This window comes from Anopheles coustani, chromosome 3, assembly GCF_943734705.1.
Source record: "Anopheles coustani chromosome 3, idAnoCousDA_361_x.2, whole genome shotgun sequence".
In the NCBI taxonomy this organism is placed as follows: domain Eukaryota; kingdom Metazoa; phylum Arthropoda; class Insecta; order Diptera; family Culicidae; genus Anopheles; species Anopheles coustani.
This window is the reverse complement of record NC_071288.1, coordinates 48,759,119-48,782,353: the sequence shown is the minus strand read 5'-3', so window position 1 is coordinate 48,782,353 and position 23,235 is coordinate 48,759,119. Positions and strand designations below refer to the sequence as shown.

The following is a 23,235-nucleotide window of genomic DNA, read 5'->3' as shown; positions in this document are numbered from 1 at the left end:
GCGGGATTATTGTAACGTCGGTGTATACACTCTGAGAAAAGGTGAAAGCAACCTCAAGGAAAGATTGCGAATTGCCGTGAGAGAATTGAGTGTGGTGTATAAATGGTATTCTAAAAAAAGCTGCTGCTGCTGTTGCAACTTCCGAACTCAGAAGAGAGATCGGCAGCTGCCGCATTTCACCTTCAGGCGCGCAAGGCTCTAAGCAGAGCTATTAAAAGTAGCAAGGAACAGCAATTTGAACAGCTGATTAGTGAGTTGAAGGACAATGTGTCCTAGAACCAGCGACTGAAATCCAGCGACTGTTGGCGAGTTGGTTTAAGAACAGCCAGATTGTCGATGACACTCAAAATGCAGGAGTCCCTCAGGGCTCGATCTTAGGCCCCAGCCTCTGGAATGCTATATACAATGGCGTGTTACCAAAGGGAGCGGAGGTGGTTAGCTTCGCCGGCGACCTGGTCTTGCTGGTCCCGGGCCGGACACCGCAAATGGCCTCTCAGCAAGCATCAGAGGCAGTGGCGGAAGTTTCCAGATGGATGGTTGGTCTCCAAATGTCGTTACCGGACTCTCGCGACTGGAGTAGTGCGGTCGTCCTCAATACCTCGGTGTGATCATCCACGACCATCTTTGATGGTTCCCACCTGTCAATTATTCGACGTCGAAAGCGCAGCGCGTGGCAAACGCTGTTCTACGTCAGACGCGCAACAATATCAGTACAAAGAGTGCGAAACGACTGACTTTTTGCGGACGTACAGAAGAGGCACGGAATCAAGGTGGCATGCTCATTTAGATCGGTGAGCTACGAAGCGTTGGTTGTCCTGCCCAGTACCCATCTGACTACTGGTAAAGGAGTCTACAGTTGTCACGTAAATATGGAGATGTAAACTTCCAGTTTGCTCAAATAATATTTGACCACGGTTTCTTTAGAGATTACCTGTGCCGCATACAGTTTACATCATCTTCGCACTGCTCGCGGTGCCCAGAAGTCCCGGAAATAGTAGAACATGCTGTGTTCATTTGCGCCAGGTTCTCGGACATCTGTCGTCGGCTGCTCGGGGAAGGCCAAAATTACGCAGTAACACCGGATAACCTCTTGTCTCACCTCCTACACGTCCAAAAGGAGTGGAGCACGATAGTCGAGGCCGCCATGAGGGCGACAAAGATACTGCAGCAGGAATGGAACGACGAACGGTTCATCCTGGCGGCCGTCATCTCCGTCAGACGGGTCTAATCGGAAAACAACAGGGCCCAATCAAGAGTGCGCGGTGGAGGGCTTCTCTGGACCGAGGCCGACTACGGTGTCGCCAGACACAGCGATTGGTATATGTAGTGTCTTAGAAATGTAAGTAATATGTAAGCGTAGTATAAGTGATCGATGTAAGTTAGACATAAGTATATGTGTAAGGATTATAATAAAAGGTCAGTCGTTGATCAGCATTCGAACAAGCAACAAGTCCGCATAATAGTTGGCGACGAGGAAAAAAGCGAAAAAAGTCAAGTCAAGTCAAGTCGAGTCAAAATGTCTTTGATTGGAAAGATTGAGCCCTTTGTAATGGGAGAAAGTATTAAGGAGTATTTGGAGAGGATGGATATCTTCTTCGATGTAAATGAAGTTGAGTCCGGGAAGAAAACAGTGATGCTGTTAACGCTGGGAGGAGCATCACTGTACAGTTTGATCTCAAAAATGGTGCTACCGGAGAAACCAAGTTCAGTGCCGTACGAAAAATTAGTGATCAAACTTAAAGAACAGTTGGAGCAGAAAGTGAACGTGGTAGCGGAGCGGTTCAACTTTAGGAACTGTATTCAAAAGAATCAATCAGTGGCGGAATATATAGTTGAATTAAAAGCGCTCGCACAAACATGTGAATTCAAGTGCTGTCTGGTGGAAGCGTTGCGTGATCAGCTGGTTGCGGGTGTTCGAGATGATGGCCTAAGAAAGCGGCTTCTGCGTGAGACTGGTCTCACGTTCGAAGGAGCAGAAAGCATCGCCAGAACGTGGGAAGCTGCGGACGAGCAGAACGAAGCGTTTACGAGGAAGGAGAAAGGAGGAGAAATGGCGGCGATTAGGAGTGCGCCAAAAAGAAGCGTCGTTTCAAAATTTCACTACTACCGTGGAAGTGGTGCACCTGTAAAACCAAGTAATGATAATAATTGTCACAGATGCGGAAGATCGCACAACCCACAGACATGTCCTGCGCGTACGTGGCAGTGTTTTACCTGCAAAAAGTACGGACATGTGTCGTCGTGTTGCAGGAGCAAAAATGTACATGGGCAGGATAGATCACTAACACACATAGCGCGGATCAATGTAATAAGTAGTCCAGAAGTGCGCGTGTTAAAAGTTAATGACACGGACATTGCGTTTGAAATTGATTGCGGCGCGTGTAATACAGTGATGCCGGAGAATTTATATCGAGAAAAATTTTCAAATCTACAATTAGAAAAAACAGATTTAAGATTGATTACGGCATCTGGACAAAGATTAACACCGTTAGGAAAAATAACTGTTAATGTTATCGCGAGTAATAGAACGGTCAAGTTAGAAATAACAATAATCCCGACAGAAAACAGAGGGAACCCTCTACTAGGCCGTGATGCGTTAGACATATTATTCCCTGATTGGAGAAAAAGTTTTAATTTAAACCAAATTGATGCGGATAAATGGCTAGTAGAAATGAAAGAAATGTTCCCAAATCTAACAGATGGGAATCATAAACAAATGATAGAAGGATTTGAAGCTAGTTTAGTATTAAAACCAAATTGTACTCCAATATTTCACAAAGCTTACTCAGTGCCGTTTGCTCTAGTACAAAAAGTAGAAAACAACCTAGAGAAGTTAGTACAAGACGGTATACTTGTTCCAACACGTACATCAGCGTGGGCGAGTCCTATAGTAGTAAGAGGAAAAAGTGATGGTTCGGTACGGATTTGTTTAGATGGAAAGGCAACTATAAATAAATATCTGACGGTAGAACATTATCCTTTACCGAAAATTGACGATATTTTAGCGAAAATTGCAAATTGGACAGTGTTTTGCAAAATAGATTTAACAGGAGCATATCTGCAAGTGAAGCTATCAGAACAATCGCAAAATATTTGTACCATAAATACCCATAAGGGGTTATACAAGTATACTAGAATGCCTTTTGGAGTACAATCAGCGCCTGCGATATTTCAAACGATTATCGATCAAATATTATTAAACACTCAAGGTATTGCGTATATGGATGACATATTGGTTGGCGGTGAAAACGAAAAACAATGTAAAGAAAAATTATGCGAAGTGTTGAAAAGCCTAGAAAAGCACAATGTGAAGATAAACGAGAAAAAGTCGGAATTTTTCAAACCGGAGATTGAGTACCTAGGGTATAAAATATCGAGGAACGGAATAACAACAAATGAGTCGAAAGTTAAAGCAATAATTAAAGCTCCAGTACCATCAGATGTGATGCAATTGCAAGCGTTCTTAGGAATGATAAATTATTATAGCAGGTTTTTGCCAAATTTAGCAACAATATTAAGTCCAATGTATGAATTGCTACGCAAAGACAAAAAATATGTATGGTCAAATGAATGTCAGGCGTCATTCGAAAAAACGAAATCAATGTTGGTAGATAACAACATTTTAGTACCATTTGATCCTAAAAAGCCTGTTATATTAGCAGTTGATGCTAGTCCTTACGGATTAGGAGCAATATTGTCGCATGAAATTGATGGAGTAGAGAAACCAATATATTTTGCCTCAGCAACTCTCTCACAAGCGCAGAAAAACTATGCGCAGGTTCACAAAGAAGCGTTAGCGGTCGTTTTTGGTGTAAAAAAATTTCATAAGTACATCTACGGAATCAAGTTTAAACTAGTGACCGATAATTCGGGAGTAAAAGAAATATTCAATCCGTCAAGAACAACGTCGTCGATTGCAGTAGCTAGATTGAGTCGATGGGCAATGATATTAGCCGAATATGAATACACAATAGAGCATAAACCAGGCAAAAGCATGAGTCATGTAGATGCATTAAGTAGACTGCCATTAGAGGAAGGTTTAGAAATAGAAGAAGATTGCGCACAAGTACATGCGATTTCGTCGTCCTCAATCATTGACATTGAGATGATTAGTCAATTCCAAAAGTCAGATGCAATATTGAAACAAGTATACCAACAAGTTAAACATGGTTGGGCGAAAAATGTCAAAGCGGAATTGAAAGATTATGCTAAAGTTAGTAATAGCTTAGCAATAGAAGATGGTGTGTTGTTTTTCAATGATCGAGTAGTAATTCCAGATAAGCTGAAAGATAAAATAGTCAGTCTTTTTCATGACAACCATGATGGGTTAGTAAGAATGAAAATGTCAGCAAGGAAATTAGTATGGTGGAAAAGTATGGATAAAAGTTTCGAGCAATGCATAAAGGCATGTCAAGTCTGTCAGTCGAGACAAATCGTACCTAAAGAAATAGTCACAACAAAATGGGTACAATGCTCAAGACCATTCCAAAGAATACACATAGATTTGTTTTACTTTGAAAATAGTACATTGTTAATTATAGTCGACAGTTTTTCAAAGTATATTGAGGTAAAAATTATGAAAAGTACTAAAGCAGAAAATGTCATAGAAGTGTTAGAAATATTTTTTGCATGTTTCGGATTACCAGAAGAAATTGTATCAGATAATGGTCCTCCATTTAGTTCAGATCAATTTACGAATTTTTTAAGAGAAAAAGGTATAAAAGTCAGTAAGTCCCCACCGTACCACCCACAGTCGAACGGGTTGGCCGAGAGGGCGGTTAGAACAATAAAGGATAGCCTGAAGAAGTATCTATTGGATACAAGGTACAAACCACTAAGTCTTCAGAGGAAACTGAATCAAATATTGTTCAAGTATAGGAATAGTCCATGTACGGTAACTAAAGTCACACCTTCAGAAAGAGTGTTTTGTTACGTACCACATACAGTAACAGCAAAAGTCAATCCTATAAAAGGAAATGAGAGACAAATGTCAACTATGGAAGAGTCAAGAAGTCAGTCTAAAATCGTAGGAAATCAAGTCGAATATGAAGAAGAAGAATCTGTATTTTACAGAAATCACTTTAAAGAGCACATGAGATGGATCCCGGCAATAGTAAAAAAGAAAATAAGCGGGTTAAGATATTTAATCAGTCTGAATGGAATAATACGGATGGTACATAAAAACCAATTGAGGAAAAACAAAAACCAGATGAGTTCAAAGGATGTCATAATACCATCAGAGGTAAATATTTCGTACAAAAGGAAAAGGAGTGAATCAAGTCCTCCACCGTTAAGACGATCGAAAAGGTTAGAAGGACAACCACGATTTAAGTATCCAAGATAGGAAGTAAACTCCGTTTAAGGGGGAGAATGTAGTGTCTTAGAAATGTAAGTAATATGTAAGCGTAGTATAAGTGATCGATGTAAGTTAGACATAAGTATATGTGTAAGGATTATAATAAAAGGTCAGTCGTTGATCAGCATTCGAACAAGCAACAAGTCCGCATAATAGTATATTGTACACCACCCCAACTAAAAATCTTGAATTATGCTTTGATTGAAAAGATTTAATTGAAAAGAGTGATATCAACTATCGCATTTGGCAGTTGCACAGTAGAACGCGCATGGGTTTAGGGTAGACCTAAAAAATTTTAAATCGACCTGAAGAAAACATTTAATGATTATATTAATAAAAGAAAAGAAGTAGGTGAATTTATTCAATAAACACTGTTAACAAAAATTAGCAAAAAGTAGTCGAATCTATTCCCTGGTCATGTAGTTTTTCTCGTAACATGTACTTGAAGTTTTTGCGATTGGCGATTTGCGAATAGCGATTGGTGAATGGCCTAACTTCCCCCACTTGCGCAGAGGATGTCTAGCTTACACACGACTTTGTTTTTGCAATTGCTTGCAGGTTTGGATTAACACGTTCGAAGAACGGTTTGATCATACTCGTTTACTTGCATTACGCAGATTTCTCTCGATATCGATTGCTCGATCTCCTCTGTATAGGAATGAATCCTAAGTGAGTTGTTAATGGTAACTCCCCCCATTCAACCATGGGAAATAGCAGACTACCCGAGGAAAGCGCTAACGATAGTAATATATATAGTTCGTGCATGCCATTTTAGTTTTAGCGATGGATAAGCATCCTTTGAAACTTCTAAAAATAGCATCCCTATTTCCTGGAACGCTTGGCACGACCCTTTCTTTCTTTTCTGCGATACGCGCTCTCGCTTGTTCTCATATTCTATTCAGTGTGCGTCTGACTGACGTTCGCTGAACGCTCACTTGTACTGCTTCGACATTTGTAGAGTTTTGCAAAGCTCTCCAAAAGCGAATTCAAATACTTGGAACCGTTGAGTGGCTGTTTAACCGTCACCCGTTCAACCAAAGTTAACGATCAACCGGACTACCCGAGTAGACAACCCAAACCTGTGTAGCTTCAACAGTTTAAACAGGAGTTTACAGTTTCTGTTTTTCAGTATGCACATCTTTGATCATTAAAACTGAATTACTTGAAATTTTCAGAAATTTATTCAAATTGTTTTTCAAAAATGTTGTAGAAATGTTAAATGTTCAAATAGGAATGTTTCATTCGGAAACACAAATCCTTTACTTTAAGCAAATATGCCTTAGGTCTTAAAATCTTAATCTTATACTAAATATAAGTAGACTACACATAATTTTGATCAAAAAATGTGCGCCACAAACACGTTTATTAATCCGCTTCTATTCGACTATGTATGTGATTCGAGGTACAACAAAAGCTAAGTAAAAGTGAGAGTTATGGAAAAAATCAATCCTAAGAATAGATATAACCGAACAGCCATAGAAGAATAACTAGGAACAGCATTTCCGAAGAAAAACAAATAAAATAAAAGACAAAAAGCATGAAGATAGCATGATGCGAGTGAATATTTATTCATTTTTACAATATTTTATGTAACTTTCCAAAAAAATTCAAGTAGTTGAGTATCTAAGAGAAAAGAAATTAGTACTAAAAAATAGGAAATGCAAACTTCTATGTAAATTGTATGTACTACATAGATAAATGGTTGTAGATGTAAAGGGTGAAATTTTTTTAAACTCCAATTAACATACTTAATGAATTTCTAAAACTATACAATATTTTGGAAAACAATCTCAAGTATCTTCACTGAAAATATCACATCGATCCGACATCTAAATAAAAATCCATAAGTAAGCATTTATGTCATTCAAATTTATTTTATCCCTTAGATCTGCAATGGCAAACTCTGTAAGCCTTACATTTTCAATAAGTAATTGTGTTTGTTATACTTGTTAAGTTTCTGGTTAAGTGACTTCTTGGTGCAGTTTTGCATTTGGCAGTTGCACAGTAGAACGCGCAATGGTTTAGGGCAGACCTAAAAACAGGCAGAACATTTTTGCTTATAAATTGAAATTTCTAAGATTTAGAAACATTTTTCTATAAATTTTTTACGTTTTGGAAATGTTCATGTTCCTCAGTAAATTCATGGAAATCCTTCATCATACATTGTTACATCTTATACTTAAACCTTAACATGTTAAAGCTTAGCTCATATACATAAATTCGATCGTTTTGTTTCACAAAGAACAGTTTCCTTTGTGTTTAATTCAACCCGTTGCATCACGATTTTCTGCAATTGATAAACTATTATTTTGTGTAGCAAACGATGAAAGTTCACCTAATATGCTTTCGATTTAGGATTGTTTTAATTATACATTTTGAACGCCGCATTGAAGAAAAAACTGAGGGGCACCTCCTTTCACCTACTGGTGGTTTGTCTTGGTACAGAAAAATTTAAACTCTCGCACAAAACATATGACTTAACCGGGCAGGCGGTTGTAAAAAAATAAAAATTCAGTTTTCGGCAAAAAGATAGCAAACATGTTGCTTGAGACATTCCAGGAATTTCGAGTCGTTTCAATCAACTGTAAATTTATTCAATGAAAACTGTTAACAAAAATTAGCAAAAAGTAGTCGAATCTATTCCCTGGTCATGTAGTTTTTCTCGTAATATTCATATTACTTGAAATTTTTGCGATTGGCGATTTGCGAATAGCGATTGGTGAATGGCCTAACTTCCCCCACTTGCGCAGAGGTTGTTTAGTTTACACACGACTTTGTTTTTGCAATTGCTTGCAGAGGTTTGGATTAACGTTCGAAGAACGGTTCATTCTCGTTTACTTGCATTACGCAGTTCTCTCGATTTCGAATTCTCGATCTCAGTTGTGGTAGGAGTGAATCCTAAGTGAGTTGTTAATGGTAACTCCCCCCATTCAACCATGGGAAATAGCAGACTACCCGAGGAAAGCGCTAACGGTAGTCATATATATAGTTCGTGCAAGCCATTTTAGTTTTAGCGATGGTTAAGCTTCCATTGAAACTTCTAAAAATAGCATCCCTATTTCCTGGAACGCTTTGCACGACCCTTTCTTTCTTTTCTGCGGTACGGATGTTCAGTTCACTCACTTGTACTGCTCCGACATTTGCAGAGTTCTGCAAAGCTCTGTAAAAGCTAATTCAAATAATTGGAATCGTTGGGTGGCTGTTTAACCTTCAGGTCTACGACCAAAAATACCTACGTTAACATACGCCCGCTTACCCGGGTAAGCCATACGTTTTGTATGGGAGTTTGCATTTTGTTGTGCTTCAAAGCTTATATCTCTTGTTCTAGATGCCGTAGTAAGTTGAAATTTTCTGTGATGATACTTAAGAATGTTTTCTAACACATCCCATTTAAATAATAATGTTAAAAATTCTATAAGTAAGTTTATTTTTCATTCAAATATATTTTATCGTTTACATCTGCAACCGCCCATTCTGTATGACATACATTTTCAAAAAGTAATTGATTTTTTTTCTACTTCTTAACTTACGGTAAAATGACTTCTTGGTGTTTTTCAACATTGTTGCTAATAAATTGAAATGTCAAAAATTTTGAAATATTTTTCTATCAAATTTTACGTTTTGTAAATATTCAGGTTCTTCAGTAAATTCAGTGGCATGTCTGGAGGAAATCCTTCATAATACATAGTTACATACTATATTTAAGTATTACCATTTTAAAGCTTAGCTCATATACATAAATACTTTCGCTTTGTTTTATAGTCTTTTATAATATGTCTTAGAAAAATGAGGATTGTTTTCAATATACATTTTGAACGCCGCTTAGATGAAAAAACCGAGGGACACCTCTTTTCACTTACTGGAGGTTTGTCTTGGTACAGCAAAATGTAAACTCGCGTACAAAACGTATAACTTACCCGAGTAGGCGGTTGATGATTTAAGGGGTATAAATCGAAAAATGGTGTAAAAAAGTACTTAGAATAAAAATAAAAATTCGGTTTTAGGCAGAAACATGTTGCTTGATGCATTTCAGGAATTTCGATTCGATACAACAGTTCAATTAGAGCCCCGGTGGCAAAAACATCATGCTTTCTCGTTCTGTATCAATTGTCAATTGTCAATTGGACAGAACGAGAGAGCGTGATGATTTTGCCACCAGGGAAGTTATTGCAAAACAAAAGGGAAAAACTTACCCTTTTCCGGTCCGGTTGTAGATCTGAGAGTTAATCTGAGCTGTTCAACCAAACTTACCTAAGTAAACGTTCAATCGGACTACCCGTGCTCATAGCTCATACATGTTGTATAAGAGATTCTGTTTTTCTGATTTTCAGACCAAATATATTTTTATTGAGATGTTGGATCGGTTTGAAATTTTGAAGGAAGGTACTTGAGTTCTAAATTCATATTGTATGTTTATTTGTTGTTCCAAAAAATATCACTCTTCACAGCTAAAACAACCTACCAGTTTAAAAAAAAATTAAATGAACATTTGTTTTTTTTATGCATTTCAGTTAGATCATTTTTGGTCCAGGATACTAAATTCCTAGCTAGAGTATATTTGAAAAAGGTATTTAGTCTGAAGTTCAGAAAAATTAAATCTCCTATACAAAATGTCGGTTTCTTCAGAGACTACCTGTATCGCATACAGTTTACATCATCTTCGCACTGCTCGCGGTGCCCAGAAGTCCCGGAAATAGTAGAACATGCTGTGTTCATTTGCGCCAGGTTCTCGGACATCCGTCGTCGGCTGCTCGGGGAAGGCCAAAATGATGCAGTAACACAGGACAACCACTTACGCACTTCTTACGCGGAAGAGGAGTGCGCCAAGAGAAGTGGAGCACGATAGTCGAGGCCGCCATGCGGGCGACAAAGATCCTGCAGCTGGAATGGAATGACGAACGGTTCATGCTGGCGGCCGTCGAGTCATCTCCATCATACGGGTCTGTTCAGAAAACAACAGACACTCCAATCTAAAGTGGCGTGGTGGGCTGGAAGCGGACACCGGTGGAGGGCTTCCCTGGACCGAGGCCGACTACGGTGTCACCAGACGCAGCGACTGGTATATTGTACACCACCCCAGCTAAAAATGTTGAATTATAGTCAAGACAACGCCAGCGTATACATTGTGGACAACGCCATCGCATACATTGTGGACATCGCCAGAGCATACATTGTGAGTCAACATTCGATCATCGAGACGCGGCCCCCGGACCACAACATTATGCTGAGTTGCAGCTTCCCATAGCAACGCGGACCGCCCGCATTATGCTGAGTTGCAGATTCCCGCAGCGACGCGGACCACCTAGAATCAGAAGACCGTGAACCAACGATCCAGATCGCGAACCGATCATCAGTTGGTATCCAGCATCCGAACACGATAGTTGGGTATTAACCCGCACATATGTTGTAGGAAATAAAGTTTAAGTTTTTTTAAAACTCAAACACCCGCAGCAGTGCGTTAACTGGCGCCCGAATAGGGACCGCGCTATGTGAAATTAAGTACAAGTGAAAGTGAAAGTAACCACGCTAGAGTGATAGTTACCACCGAATCCCAAACTTAAAAAGACTTTCCTGATCGCCGAGTGCAGCCGTGTAAAAAGGATCCCGAGTCACCTGTGCAGTTAGCAGCTCACACAGGACAAAAAGGAGCCATCCATTACACCGAGAAGGAAGTCATTCACAGCCGGTTTTCCAGAAACTAAACTACGCCCGCTAGAGGAGCAGTAAAACACAACGCCCGTCAGAGGAGCATCATAAATTATAAAACCATCGCCCGATACAGGATGCGTATGGTACTGTAAGTAACAAAAAAAAACAGTAAGTAAAAATTGTGAAACAAACACAAAATTGTGAAACAAAAATCAAGTGATTACAAAAACGCGATTAACAAATATTAAGTAAAATTACCTAGTGAAGTGAAAAACGTGTTAAAACAAACAAAAAATCCTGGAGGATCTTATAAATTCATTACAATCTTTTTCCTTCAAAATGTCGAGACCAGACCTTGACCAAATTATTAACCGCATTGCCGCACTCGAAGCGTGCAATGTCGCCCCCGCTCAGATCGATTATTCCGATCCACCGCTTTACTTTACAAAGCCAGATGGAACAAGTGTAAATCCCGAAAGTTTTGAAAAAATCCCTGATTTGGTAAAGGATCTACCAAATTTCACTGGGGATCCCAGCGAACTGAATAGCTGGTTGAGTGACGTAGACAGCTTGGTAAAACTGTACCAAACTAAAAGTACAGACACACTTGAACGCCAAAACAAATACCACATGATCTGCAAATTCATTCGCAGAAAAATCCGCGGTGAAGCGAACGATTCACTCGTTGCTTCAAACGTAGGCATAAATTGGAACCTGATCAAAAAAACATTGGTCACGTATTACGGTGAAAAGAGAGATTTGGAAACATTAGACTTCCAACTTATGAGCGTGCAGCAGAAGAACCGCTCATTGGAAGTATACTACGACGAAGTAAATAGATTGCTCTCGCTTATAGCAAATCAAATAAACACTGACGAAAGATTCACACACCCCGAAGCCTCAAGAGCTTTAATCGAAATGTACAACAAAAAAGCAATCGATGCTTTCATGAGAGGACTAGATGGAGACGTTTATAAATTCATTAGAAATTATGAACCGACATCCCTTGCAGGAGCGTACAGCTACTGCATTTCATTTCAAAATATTGAGTGTAGAAAAATGCTAACCAAACCAAGGCCATATATCCCACCAACGGCACCAAGGAATATGATTCCCTTACCGCCACCAACGCCCATAAGATATACAAATCCACCTCCGCCACCAAGGCCTTACCATCCCAAACCGTTCACGCGAAACAGAAATTTTAATAATTTCGCCCAAAAGAACAACCAACACTACCAACAAAAACCATTTAACAATTTTCAACGTCAACCGCCACCAGAGCCTATGGAAGTTGACCATTCCATCAGAACACAACAAGTGAACTATAGAAACCGCCCTACCTCAAACAATGTTCGACCCCCAAAACGTCCCAGGGTCAATAATATCCAAACACAGCCAGGACACTCAAATACGGTGAACCACATAACGGATGCCAATCCGCCACAACAATTCGAAAACGGTAACCCCGCGAACAACACAATAGATAACAACACATTACAATCGTTCGAGAGATACCTCCGAACCATTGAAAAACAAGAAGGATGCAACTTCAGTGACACTGTCGAAGTCGCAGAACTTAATTTTTTAGACTAAACTCGGCGTTGCCTTACTTTCTTTTTTATGGTAACGCCTCGGAGCCATTAAAAATGCTCATTGATACCGGTTCTAATAAGAACTATATCCACCCGAAACATGCTAAAATTTCCCATAAAATTGATAAACCATTTTATGTATCTTCTGTAGCAGGAGACATAAAAATCGAAGCTTATTCACAAGCCCGTTTATTCCAACCATTTTCAGATAAAATGTTAAAATTTTATCATCTTGAAAACTTGAAATCATTCGATGCCATAATAGGGCACGATTCACTGAAAGAAATCAAAGCAGTTATTGACACAGCCAATGATGAATTAATCATTGACGGTACAAATGTAATACCCCTACAACAATATGAACTACAGGAAGTAAATAAAATAAACATCCGCGATAGTCATCTCAACCAAAACGAAAAAATACAGCTACATAACCTATTACAGGAATATCAGGATCTTTTCCAACCACCTGATTCTAAATTACCTTTTACCTCACAAGTAAAAGCTACCATAAGGACAAAAAATGAATCGCCAATCTACAGTAAAACTTATCCTTATCCCCAAGCACTTAAAGGTGAAGTTAACAGGCAAATTGAAAAACTACTAAATGATGGAATTATTAGACCTTCAAAATCCCCATACAATGCACCAGTGTGGATTGTTCCAAAAAAACTGGACGCTGCCAATGAAAAAAAATATAGACTTGTCATAGACTACAGAAAATTAAATACTCAAACAATAAGTGATAAATATCCTATTCCGGATCCATCTACTGTTCTAGCCAATTTAGGCTCAAATAAATTTTTCACTACCCTTGATTTAGCATCAGGATTTCATCAAGTACCCATGTCGGAGAACGACATCGAGAAAACTGCATTTTCGATAAACAATGGAAAATATGAATTCGTACGCATGCCCTTTGGATTAAAAAATGCACCTTCCATATTCCAACGCGTCATGGACGACACTTTGAGAGAACATATAGGAAAAATATGTCACGTTTACATCGATGACATTATCATATTTAGTGAAACAGTTGAAGAACATCTGCAAAACTTGAAAATTGTCTTAGACACATTGCGAGCCGCAAATTTCAAAATACAGCCAGACAAATCCGAATTCTTAAAAACAGAAGTAGAATTCCTCGGATTCATTGTCTCAAGTGAAGGACTTAAGCCAAACATAAAAAAAGTTGAAGCCATAAAAAAATTCCCAGAACCACAGAACCTTAAAGAACTGAGAAGATTTTTAGGACTGTCAGGTTATTACCGCAGGTTTATTAAAAACTATGCACACTTAGCAAAACCCATCACAAAACTCCTAAGAGGGGAGGATGGCCATCGCCAAATTTCAAAAAACGAATCAAAAAATGTTCCAATTAAATTTGATCAAAATGCAAAGAACGCATTCCAAACCTTGAAAGACATAATATCTTCTAATGATGTTTTAGTTTTTCCAGATTTCCAGAAGCCATTTGAACTGACAACAGATGCATCAGATAAAGCACTAGGAGCTGTGCTTTCACAAAAATGCCACGACGGAGATAGACCAATAACCTTCATTTCCCGAACTCTTTCCCAAACTGAGGAAAATTATGCAACAAACGAAAAGGAGATGCTTGCCATCGTGTGGGCACTACATACACTGAGAAATTTCATATACGGAGCAAAAATTAATATCCATACTGATCATCAACCACTAACATTTGCTTTATCACCGCAGAACAACAACGCAAAGCTGAAAAGATGGAAATCATTCATAGAGGAACATGATTACCAGTTATGCTACAAACCAGGAAGATCGAACGTCGTAGCCGACGCCCTTTCCAGAATACAAATTAACTCACTAACACCAACCCAGCACTCAGCTGATGAAGACGATAATTCATATATCCCTTCAACAGAAGCACCTATTAATGTTTTCCGCAACCAACTAATATTTAAAATCGGAACTAATTCCTCTTCCGAACTAATAAGCCCTTTCCCGAAATTTAAAAGGCATATTTTCATCGAACCAAATTTTACTACTGATTTTATCAAAGATAAATTCAAAAAAGTTATTAATCCAAACGTAATTAATGGAATTCATACAGATGAACAAACAATGGGAATTATCCAAGAAGTTTATAAAAACCTTTACAATCCAAAAACAGTTAAAGCTAGATTTTCTCAAATACAAGTTGAAGATCTTTGCGACGTAGAAAAACAAATCGAAGAGATTAAAAATATCCATAATTTTGCACACAGAAACGCTAAGGAAAATTCATTGCAATTCATAAAAAAATTCTACTTCCCCGGAATGAGAAAAAGTATTCAAAATATTGTTAAAAATTGTGAGATATGCAAAACCGAAAAATACGATAGAAAACCACAAGTATTTATACCAGTAAAAACACCAATACCGACATATCCAGGAGAGTTAATTCATATTGATATATTTGCATACAACGCAAACTTTTTATTTATCACGTCAATCGATAAATTTTCAAAGTACGTTAAAATTCGACCGATAAAATCGAAATCAATCGCTGACATAAAGGAAGTATTACTACAACTTTTATATGACTGGGACTTGCCAGCCCAAATTGTTATAGACAACGAATGTACTTTTGTATCGAATGTAATCGAACAATCAATACTAAATCTAGGAGTCAAAATCTTCAAAACTCCAGTTAATCGTTCAGAAACGAATGGTCAAGTAGAGAGATGCCATTCGACTATCAGAGAAATAGCAAGATGTACGAAAAAACTCAATCCAGAAATGAGTATCATAACATTAGTGCAACAAGCCGTTTATAAATATAATCATACTATTCACTCATTTATAAAGGATACACCAAGAAATGTGTACGTAGGAGAACGATCAGATGATCCACAAGAAAGAGCAAGAATAAGAGAAGCTACAAATGAAAGAATACTCGAAATATTCAAAAAGAATGATGAAAAAATCAAAGATGAAAAATATAAAGACTATGAAGAAAGCGAATATGTATATGAAAGGAAGAAAACAAATAATAAACGCGAAAGTCGTTTCAACATAATAAAAGTAAAGGAGAATTATCCAACTTATATAATCGATTCAAATAATCGAAAAATTCATAAAATGAATCTAAGGAAATAAGGAAGAAATATTAATACACTCTTTGAAATTCTTTTAACTATCGTTACAGAGTGATTACAACCCTGTTGATCAAGCTTATTGTAGCAGATATAAGCATATATGATCTAAGTAATAATCCCTTAGCTATAATACCAATAAGTAAAGCTAAAATTCAAATCGGATATGTAAGGACGATACATCCAATCGATTTATCAAACATAGAAGAAGCAGTAGAAAAAACGTTAGAAGAAATTCCAAATGGAATCTATACGGCATCAATTGAAAGTTTGATTAATATAAAAGCTAGAACGCTACAGGAAACCTTTAGAAAGATTAGACCGTTTACAAACAGAGAAAAACGATGGGACACGATCGGAAAGGTTTGGAAATGGATCGCAGGAAATCCAGACGCCGACGACCTACATATTATTAACTCAACGATAAACTCCCTAATTGCTGAAAACAACAAACAAGTAGTTATCAACCAAGGTTTAAATGAACGACTCCAACAAATAACAGAAGTCGCCAACACGGTTATCAACATTGAAAATCAACGATACGAAACGCACCAGACAGAGATTCGTCAACTGATCCTGTTATCAAACATGAACATGCTACAAGAAAAATTAGAAGTAATTGAAGATGCCATCATACTCGCGAAACACGGGATTCCAAGCAGCAAGCTACTATCCCTAGATGATCTAAACTCCATAGCCCAATTCCTAGAGAGTAACAACATTACTTACCGTACTCCAGAGGAATTGCTAGGGCAATCAACTGCGCATGTTGCTGTAAACCAAACGCATATTATCTACATACTAAAGTTCCCCAAAGTAACCACACAAATGTACGAATACGAATACATTGACTCCATAATCCAGCACGAGAGACGGATTATCGTAAAACAAAATTTCATAATACGAAATCGAACGCATGTATTCGAAATTACGGAAAGATGCCAAGAGCAGGAAGATTTCTACATATGCCAACAAGTAAATCTGCAACAACCCACCAAATGCATAGAAAAACTCGTGAAACGAGAAGACGCTGAATGTCAATACGAAAAAATTTACTCGAAAGGATTGGTGAAACGCATTAATGACGCCAATATTCTCATTAATGATGCAATCGCAGAAATATCGTCAAATTGCAGTAATGCAAACCAAGTATTGAACGGGTCATACTTGATACAATTTGAAAATTGCAACATAATCATCAACGGAGAAATTTATTCAAACAACGAAGCCATCATTCCCGGTAAACCATACTACTCGACAGCGGGAATAAAAGTCAACATAAGCGAAATTGAAGACAGACCACCGATAGAATATCTAAACAATCTTACGTTGCAACATCGAGAAACGCTACAAAGTATAAATCTACAAAACAACTCCATCAAATGGAAAATTCATGCATTCGGAGGAACTTTCATGTTACTATTCATATGCGCAACCGTAATCTGCTTATTTTTCAATAGAAGGAGAATGGTAAAAGTAAACATAAACCAAGAACCGCAACGCGGAGAAACATTCGTAAGCAGACCAACATCATTCCACGCAGCAACAAGACTTTGAGGACAAAGTCATTTAAGAAGGGAGGAGTCAAGACAACGCCAGCGTATACATTGTGGACAACGCCATCGCATACATTGTGGACATCGCCAGAGCATACATTGTGAGTCAACATTCGATCATCGAGACGCGGCCCCCGGACCACAACATTATGCTGAGTTGCAGCTTCCCATAGCAACGCGGACCGCCCGCATTATGCTGAGTTGCAGATTCCCGCAGCGACGCGGACCACCTAGAATCAGAAGACCGTGAACCAACGATCCAGATCGCGAACCGATCATCAGTTGGTATCCAGCATCCGAACACGATAGTTGGGTATTAACCCGCACATATGTTGTAGGAAATAAAGTTTAAGTTTATTTAAAACTCAAACACCCGCAGCAGTGCGTTAACTTTATGCTTTGAGTGAAAAGAATTAATTGAAAAGTGTGATAACAACCATCACAATTGTAAAGTAGAACGCGTTGCAGTGATGGTTTTATTTATATAACAAAAGAAAAAAAAACTGTGAAAAAGTAGGTGAATCTATTCAATAAAAATTATGCAAAAAGTAGTCGTATAAATGAAACGAACTGTTCACATAAAGTAGGTTATACAAACTGTGCAAAAGTAGTTGAATAAAAAACAAAAGAACTGTATATAAAATGTAGGTAAATATATTCAATAAAAACTGTGCAAAAAGTAGTTGAAAAAAAAGAACTATTTACAAAAAGGTTGTGAATTTTAAATTTTGTAAAAAGTAGTCGAATCTATTCCCTGGTCATGTGGTTTGGCGAAGTTCTTCGCGATTCATTCATTCTGCAGCGATTTCGCTTCTAATTGCTGCAGAAGTGATTTTAGGAGGTTAATCCTAGTTTGTGGAGGTTAATCCGAGTTGTTGTGGAGGTTAATCCGAGGGCCCATCCCGAGGGAGGAGAGGAATCGTAGAACGGTTTTTTACGAACCAAGGTTGGAGGTTCCCGAACTCGATATCCTTTGAGTTGTTAATGGTAACTCCCCCCATTCAACCATGGGAAATAGCAGACTACCCGAGAATAGAGCTAACAATAGGCGGATATATAGTTCGTGCAAGCCATTTTAGTTTTAGCGATGGTTAAACTTCAATTGAAATTTCTAAAAATAGCATATGTCACGCTCAGCTCGCTCATCTGTGCTGCTCCGACATTTGTAGAGTTCTGCAAAGCTCTGCAAAAGAAAATTCAAATAATTTGAACCGTTGAGTGACGGTTAACCTGGCCTGTTCAACCAAACTTACCTAAGTAAACGTTCAACCGGACTATCCGGGTAGCTCATACATATTGTAAAAGAGATTCCGTTTTCCTGAATACCAGATCAAATATATTTTTAATGAGATGTTGGATTGATTTGAAATTTTGAAGGAAGGTACTTGAGTTCTAAATTCATTACGTATATTTATTTGTTGTTCCAAAAAATTTCACTCTTCACATCTACAACAACCTACCAAATAAAATCATAATTTTTCAATGTAGGTTTGGTTTTTTTGCATTTTGGTTAGATCATTTTTGGTCCTGGATGCAAAATTCCTAGGTATAGTAGCATTATTTGAAAATATTGGATATAATGAACAACCAACCAACACTCTACCTGACCACAATATTTTATGTAACTTTCCCGAAAATTTTAAATAATTATGTAAATAGGGCCAAAAACAAACTAATTAAAATACAAAACACCTAACCATCATTTATGAAGATTAGTCCAAATTGGTAGGTGGTTGTAGAGGTTAGAAGCGTTTAGATGGGTAAAAGTTTTTTGAATCACGAATAAATATAGAAAATGAATTTTTGAAATTAGGACTAATATACAATATTTTGGAAAACACACTTAAGTCTCTTTACTGAAAATTTCAAATCGATCTGGCATCTCAATAAAAAGGTATTTGGTCTGAAGTTCAGGAAAATGGAATCTCCTATACAAAATGTATGGACCACCCAGGTAGGCCGGTTGAACGAGCGCCAACCCATTCCGTTGCTCGTTGCAGAATCAGGTTAGGGTCGCACACCTTTGTGTGGTTTGAGTTCACTGACGTTCAACGTTCTTTCCATTTCCAGTGTGGTACCTGCAAGATGGGCCCCACAACCGACCCGGAAGCGGTGGTCAATCCGCAACTGCAAGTGTACGGCATTCGCGGACTGCGCGTTGTGGATGCATCGATCATTCCCACCATTCCGGCGTCGCATACCAATAAGGAAAGCAAATGTAGTGCACGATCTTTCTCCTCTAGTGAACTAGTCTTCTTAAGTGAGATCACTCTCGAACACATCGGGGATCACTGTTACATGATTTTGCGGAACCGCAAGTGCACTCTCCACGGTTCGAAGGTTCCGGGTCGCCTTTTTCCAGTCGCACCAGTATCCAGCAAATCCGCCAATGTAAATGCCGTGTAGAATTTAACGAAATAAAGAGACTGCCTTTATTGTAAACAAACGGTTAAAATCGTATGTTCGAACCGGTGGCGTTTGTTTGACTAACCGATTATCGGTTTTTCTTGAAGTAAAAGGGGGGAGCACCAAGGAAACGATGGGAGGTTCTGACCGGAATCAGAGGGATGTTTCGAGGTAAGATCTGTTGCAGAACACGGCGAGTGTGTGTGGGTGCGTGTGAGTTCGGATTATGTCCGTAGTACAAATGGCCTTGCTCAATGACACGCGGTTGCTGTTTTCTCAACGCACGCGGGATTATTGGAACGTCGGTGTATACACTCTGAGAAAAGGTGAAAGCAACCTCAAGCTAAGCAAAGAGAAATGAGCGGAGTGTGTAAATGTTATTCTAAAAAAAATCTAATACGATGCAGTAGTATCGGCGAGCGTCGGTCGACAGAATCTGTTACAGTCATCGTCGTCGTCCTCGTGGCGCATGCGGACTCTCGACCGAATGCCGCATGTTGTAAGGCGGATTGTAAGTAAGTGGTCCTCGGAAGTGTAAAGCTCGTTACGGGTTTGGCCAAGGTACAATAACATGTATTTTATTCTGAATGGGAAATTTTCCTTCTCAGGCTATGGTAATTCTTGAGCTTTAAGGGTTTGGTAGTGATCTTGTAAGTAAGGAGAGTCGTAATTTTATCACGAAACAAACCAGAAATGTAATAGTGTTTCCTCTCGGGTTGGATGAATGCAAAATTTGGTTTGAAAATGTTTTAAAAGCTGTTGTGAATTTTAAAGGACAGATTTTAAAATTATTTCTGCACAAGACGTACTACAATAATCTTTTGAAACATGTTTATACTTGGCATTTTGATGTGTTTTGATCGCAAAGTGTATTAATTGTGAACTTTAAAAAAGTAGTTTTTCAAAAAGAAATATTGGGAAAAACGTGACACCGCTAGGACATGTAATTTTTTCGAAGAAAAAACGTACACACGTTATTTTTTTAAAAGAAAAAATGAAAACAAATGAGTGATTAAATTGTTTCTGTACAAAACAGTATGTTTTTTTCGTGAAATGATTTAATCAAATAGTGGTACAAGGTTTCTAAGCGGATGATGCAAAAATAATGTAAAATACCATTCAGTTCCGCATTGGAGCATGATCACGAAGAATATTATTGGCGTTACTCATGTGCCATTCTGAGCCATCAAACCTTTAACGATCGTCTTTTGCGTGATTGACACGGCAAGCAGGAAATGGAACGTCTTTCAAAGTCCAAACACGAACGGAATGAACGCCAAGAAAATGCGAGCGTGCGATCGAAAAAAGATAAAAAAAAAATGATGAAAAACAAACCAACTTGTGCCACAAGCTGATTGTAAACATTTTTCGCGCCAGTTTCCCAGCTAGCGGTGTGTAGGTTTGTGTAGATGGATGATACTGAACGAATTTTACACCGATCGGTCCAAAAGGAGAACATGAGGGTGGGGTTTTGCACGCTGCATATAACAACCCAGTGGCTCACACGCACACACCATCGAGGGGTTGAATTTTCCACGAGCGCTGGGATGATCGTCGTGGCGGAAAACTGTCAAAACAAAACACAGTGCGGGCTGCGTTCGCGAACCATCCAAAACAGCTGTACCCGAGGACGAGGCGGATCCGCGCCGTCGGTGACGGATTGCTGACGAGTTTTCCCGAGCACCCGATCGCGCGAGTGTCCCTCGCGTTCGTGTGTTTCCGGTAGGAAAACTCGAACCCGGTATGGGGAGCACACGGAACGAATGGCTGCCAGCTGATGTCAGTTGCGTTTCGACACTGGATTTGTACGGTTTGTACGGGTGCCCGCTTGCGAGTCCGGTACTGGCAGTCGGGAAAATTAAGTCAACCGTTACCCGCCAACCCGTTGCAGCGTCGGTATCGGAAAAGCGGAAGTAACGGTGTGTTTGTGTGCGCTGTGTGGAGGAACGTTGGGGTCGTTCAATGGACTTTTCGGTAGAGCGAAGGTTCTTGAAACAAACAAGAAAGTAAGAGGAAGAAAACAAAACCATCGAGGAAAAGTCGTTACTTACCACAAGTGGCACGGGCACATCAGAAGTTTACCTCTAATTGTGTTAGCAAAGTGTGCGTGAGAATGGATAGAGTCAAAGTGTAGCTTTGTAGCCGGATGTAAGCTTTTTTTTGTTCTCCACCCTACCCCGCACCCATCCCCGCCCTCGTGTGCGCATTCGTTACTTAGTGGCTAACGAGAATTTTATCGTGCGGCGGTCCTGGTGGCCTCCGACGATAGCATCGATCGACAACGGTTCCGATGGTTGTCGGTGTGTCCCCGTTCCGTCAGGACGTGTGCCGGTGGCGACGGTGGTACAAGTGAGTGACAGCACTGGAATATGAATCTTTAATCAGCCACGAACGCGACGTTCTGTAACTCGCTCAGCCAGCTTTAAAACTGTGTGTGCGACTTCTGTGGATCGAATCCTTCGCTAACGGGTGAGTGAATTTTTGTTTTTGTTTTGTTTGTGGCATTGAGAACAGCAAACGATGTTTTTCTTAAAGAAATTTTAAAGCCAAAATACGTTTCACTCCCTTTGAAATACTGCCGAATCAGGGTAAAATCCTGAACCTGCCGTGCTTAGCCTATTTTTATGAAACTCCAGGAGCGTCTTTTATAATCCTTTTTGGTCTACGAAGTCCGCAATACAAACCAAGGGCAATTATTGATCAAACAATTTCGTTATGGCGATCGCTCCTTCACCTTAATTGCTCCCCTCAAACCAATTGCAAAAGAAAGTGAAAGACAAAATTCTGTGTAATTCGTGTATTAGAAAAAATAGGTTTGTAGGCGACACGCTATCAGTCTAAATGGGACATTGTTCGCAAATGGTTACCGACTAATAATGAGCGACTACTTGTGGTGTTGTACAGTTTCTGTGATAAAGAAAAGCCAATTGATATCGTGTTTTATTTGGTAAATTTTAGGGATTTCCATCGAACTAAAGTAAATACCGAATATGATAACAAAGAAACGAGCGAACCAAATACAATGTTGATTATGAATCGTGCGCGATACGGGCGATTCCTTGCGTGTCCTGTGGTCTTGAATACTAAAAGACCGAGCGCGTCATACCGGTTGGCTTGGTTCGTGGGCAAGGACACTCGGCAAAAGCATGAATGCGGCGGACGTTAAATTTCTTCTTTACGCGAGTGTGCGAGCAACAGCGCATTGTGGTGGAATAAAATCGACCATACCTGCCCCGGGTACCTTTCGTTTGTGCCGTCTTGCCAACGCTACCACTACCCTGTGTTTACCCCGTCGTACCCTAGGACTTGCACGGTATTTGCGTGCTGCTAGGACGTTTTAACCTCGATATCGATTTAAGCTCCCGGTGGGTAGGGCCCGCATTTTATCAGCATTTTGTTTACTGTAGTCTGGCTGCAGGGTCCGGCGACGGCGACGCCAGCGTTTTCGTTCCAGAGGGCCACGGGTGGCAAAGGTAAATTCGTACGAAGGTCTATCGACCACTGCTGGCTGGCCGAGACCGAGAATTCGAAGAAACCCGCAACCCGTGAATAATTCA

General features: G+C 39.2%; 1 protein-coding gene across 1 annotated transcript; it reads left to right on the top strand.

Moving 5' to 3' along the window:
* Positions 1-1,549: 1,549 nt before the first annotated feature.
* Positions 1,550-19,678, top strand: LOC131262279 (uncharacterized). The gene is made up of 3 exons (XM_058264249.1): positions 1,550-2,223; positions 4,798-5,242; positions 19,343-19,678. Exons 1-3 carry the CDS (start codon positions 1,550-1,552, stop codon positions 19,676-19,678), a joined length of 1,455 nt encoding a protein of 484 aa, XP_058120232.1.
* Positions 19,679-23,235: the final 3,557 nt, after the last annotated feature.

Excerpts from the sequence above, each read along its gene's own strand:
- LOC131262279 (XM_058264249.1), top strand. The coding sequence starts at position 1,550 with ATGGGAGAAAGTATTAAGGAGTATTTGGAGAGGATGGATATCTTCTTC. Across the intron at positions 2,224-4,797 it reads CAGTGTTTTACCTGCAAAAA|CCTGAAGAAGTATCTATTGG; the intron begins GTACGGACATGT and ends AATAAAGGATAG. Across the intron at positions 5,243-19,342 it reads ATGTCATAATACCATCAGAG|TGTGGTACCTGCAAGATGGG; the intron begins GTAAATATTTCG and ends TTCCATTTCCAG.